The 2,500-nt window shown below is 40.4% G+C and overlaps 1 protein-coding gene across 1 annotated transcript in view; it reads right to left on the bottom strand.

Annotated features, from left to right (window-relative positions):
• The window catches only part of LOC137657840 (uncharacterized), a 33,059-nt gene that overhangs the window by 1,926 nt on the left and 28,633 nt on the right, over positions 1-2,500 (bottom strand). The window contains exon 3 of the mRNA XM_068392429.1: positions 1-2,500. This exon is cut by the window's left edge and continues 1,926 nt beyond it; it is cut by the window's right edge and continues 604 nt beyond it. Coding sequence (XP_068248530.1) covers positions 1-2,500 — 2,500 coding nt within the window.

The following is a 2,500-nucleotide window of genomic DNA, read 5'->3' on the forward strand; positions in this document are numbered from 1 at the left end:
CGCGCCTCAGTGGCTGGACTTCCTCTTGAGCTTTTGATACTAGTGTCATCACTTGAACAGACTTTACTGGAGTTATTTACATATTTCTGACACTTTCTATATGCCGAGCTCCAAGGTTTTACATTACACAATGGTGTTAATGTCTCCAAGTACTCGCGCATCTTAAGCAGGTTTCTTCCAGATGATGGCACACCCCTTTCCCTGTTATGCGAATGTTGCCAAATCTGGAAGCACAAAAAGTCAACGGGATTAGGATCCCAAAGAGAGAAATCGTGATTTTTAACAACTGCATTCCTACATGGGCATTCTTTTCCATATCTCTCTCTCAACTCTTGACAGCTCCTAACTGTCAAGCCACACATTTTACATTTCAGATGTCCAAAAATCATATGCAGTAGGACATCTTTTCCTTTAACTTTTCTTCTGCAAACAAAGCAATTTATTACCAGACTCTCAGGAATGCATACCTGGCCTCTGGCAGGTCCTTTCCAAAGCTTTTGACAATTTTTAGAAAGCAAATTAATTTCAGCCCTGGAAAACGCAGATCCTCTCGACTTGTCATTATTCACGTCAGACTGGAAATCATTAGAAGGACCAGAAATACTATTAAACAAGGGTTCTGAGGGTACTGAAGGTACGGTTACCCTCCTAGGCTCTAGATAAGAGATAGAAATAGTGTTTTCATCAGTGGTTTTAACAGGTGTGTTTATCATAGCCGCTGATTCTTCCGTAGGCTCTAAGTAAGAGCTCGCAATAGTGTTTTCATCAGTGGCTTTAACAGGTGTGTTTATCATAGCCACTGATTCTTTCGTAGGCTCTAAATAAGAGCTCGCAATAGTGTTTTTATCAGTGGTTTTAACAGGTGTGTTTATCATAGCCACTGATTCTTCCGTAGGCTCTAAATAAGAGCTCGCAATAGTGTTTTTATCAGTGGTTTTAACAGGTGTGTTTATCATAGCCACTGATGTCTTATTATTTAAAGACTGAGAGACAGAAGAAAGTAATGAAGAATTTTGAGATAAACTTAACTCCTCAGATGAAGTTAAGATAGAATCCTCTGGAGTACAATTGGCCTTTTCCAGGATAACCTCATCATCACTAATATCAGAAAAGACCAGCGATCGATGTCTTGACTTTGAATCAGAAAAACCATTTAAATTGGAAGTGGAATCTCTCTCGACTGATATTTCACCAGTTTGTTCACATTTCTGTTCAGATATGAATAAATTGGCAGAGTTTTTATTTGATTTCTCAAGTGCATCCACTTCTACAGGCTTCTTTGAAGAATCATGACTCAAAGAAAGTTGATTTCTGATGGATAATGGTTGAAACTGAGAAGTATGAAGATTTTGTGCAGACATTGAATTGGAATCATGATTGGAAGTATCATTGTAATGCGAGTTTGAATTCAGTTGGATTGATGTAGAGGACCTAGAGGTTGGGGGTGTGAGAGGCGGCGTCATGACCAATGGCAATGAGCAAGTTGTCTTTGCATTCGTTGTAGAAAAACATGAGCTACTGAAAGGTTTGGAGCTGAAAGTAGACTGACCACAGTTGCCTGTTTGATAGCCATACTCACTCTCAGTGATGGGAAAGGTTTTATCATTATTCTGATGTCTGGTGGGAGAACTTTTATCACATGCCTGATTCGAGGCCCTGTTCAAATTTTCGTACACTATTTGACAGCCAAACTCCTCATTACCTCTGTTATGTGGTAATGCATGATCGGTATTTTCACCAGGCCTCTTGTTAAATTGATTCTGGGGCTGTGTAGCATCCTTTGTGGATGACTGATAAGGGGAGAGATTATGACGAAGATCATGTTCTTGATGAGAGGCACTAAGATTATGTGGCTGGTGCTGTTGGCCATTATTTGAACTTTCATTATGTATTCTTGGGCACGGAAAGTGGGACACAGTATGTGACTGGGGCAGTCTCTCCATGAATGTTTGATGCTGAGGCCAGGAGACCTGAGTGGGGCACTGTTTTGGAAGTGTTTGTGAATGCATATGAGAATAATGATGGTTGACACCAAACTGAGCTTGCTGAATTGTTTGAGGATGATTCTGTAGTTGATTATACGGTATATTTCTTGAATACGATGGACGAGGCACTTGTGAATATACCGTAGGTTGATGATGTGATGATATCTGTCCATAGAATGTTTGTTGCGGAACTTGTGGATATGAATGAGAAGCCATATTCAGCGACCCATACAGCTGATGATCAAGTGCTTGGTTTGATTGGAGAGACCTTGATAATGATGAAATATTAGAACAGTGAGAATTCTGGTAAGGTGGAGGTGGTTTGAGCCAAGGGCTCTGAGAATATGCAGGATAATGTGGGTAGGGCAATGACTGTTGAAGTGGGTAACTTGGCGATTGCTGAGAATTGTGTGCTTGTTTTTGTTCAAGCAGAGACTGTCCTACTGATGTGTTCTGTGAGGGAAACTGTACATTTACATATTCTGGCTGCACTGAAAGATGCTGCTGTGTTTTTA

The sequence above is a fragment of the Palaemon carinicauda genome, chromosome 18 (assembly GCF_036898095.1).
Source record: "Palaemon carinicauda isolate YSFRI2023 chromosome 18, ASM3689809v2, whole genome shotgun sequence".
NCBI lineage: Eukaryota > Metazoa > Arthropoda > Malacostraca > Decapoda > Palaemonidae > Palaemon > Palaemon carinicauda.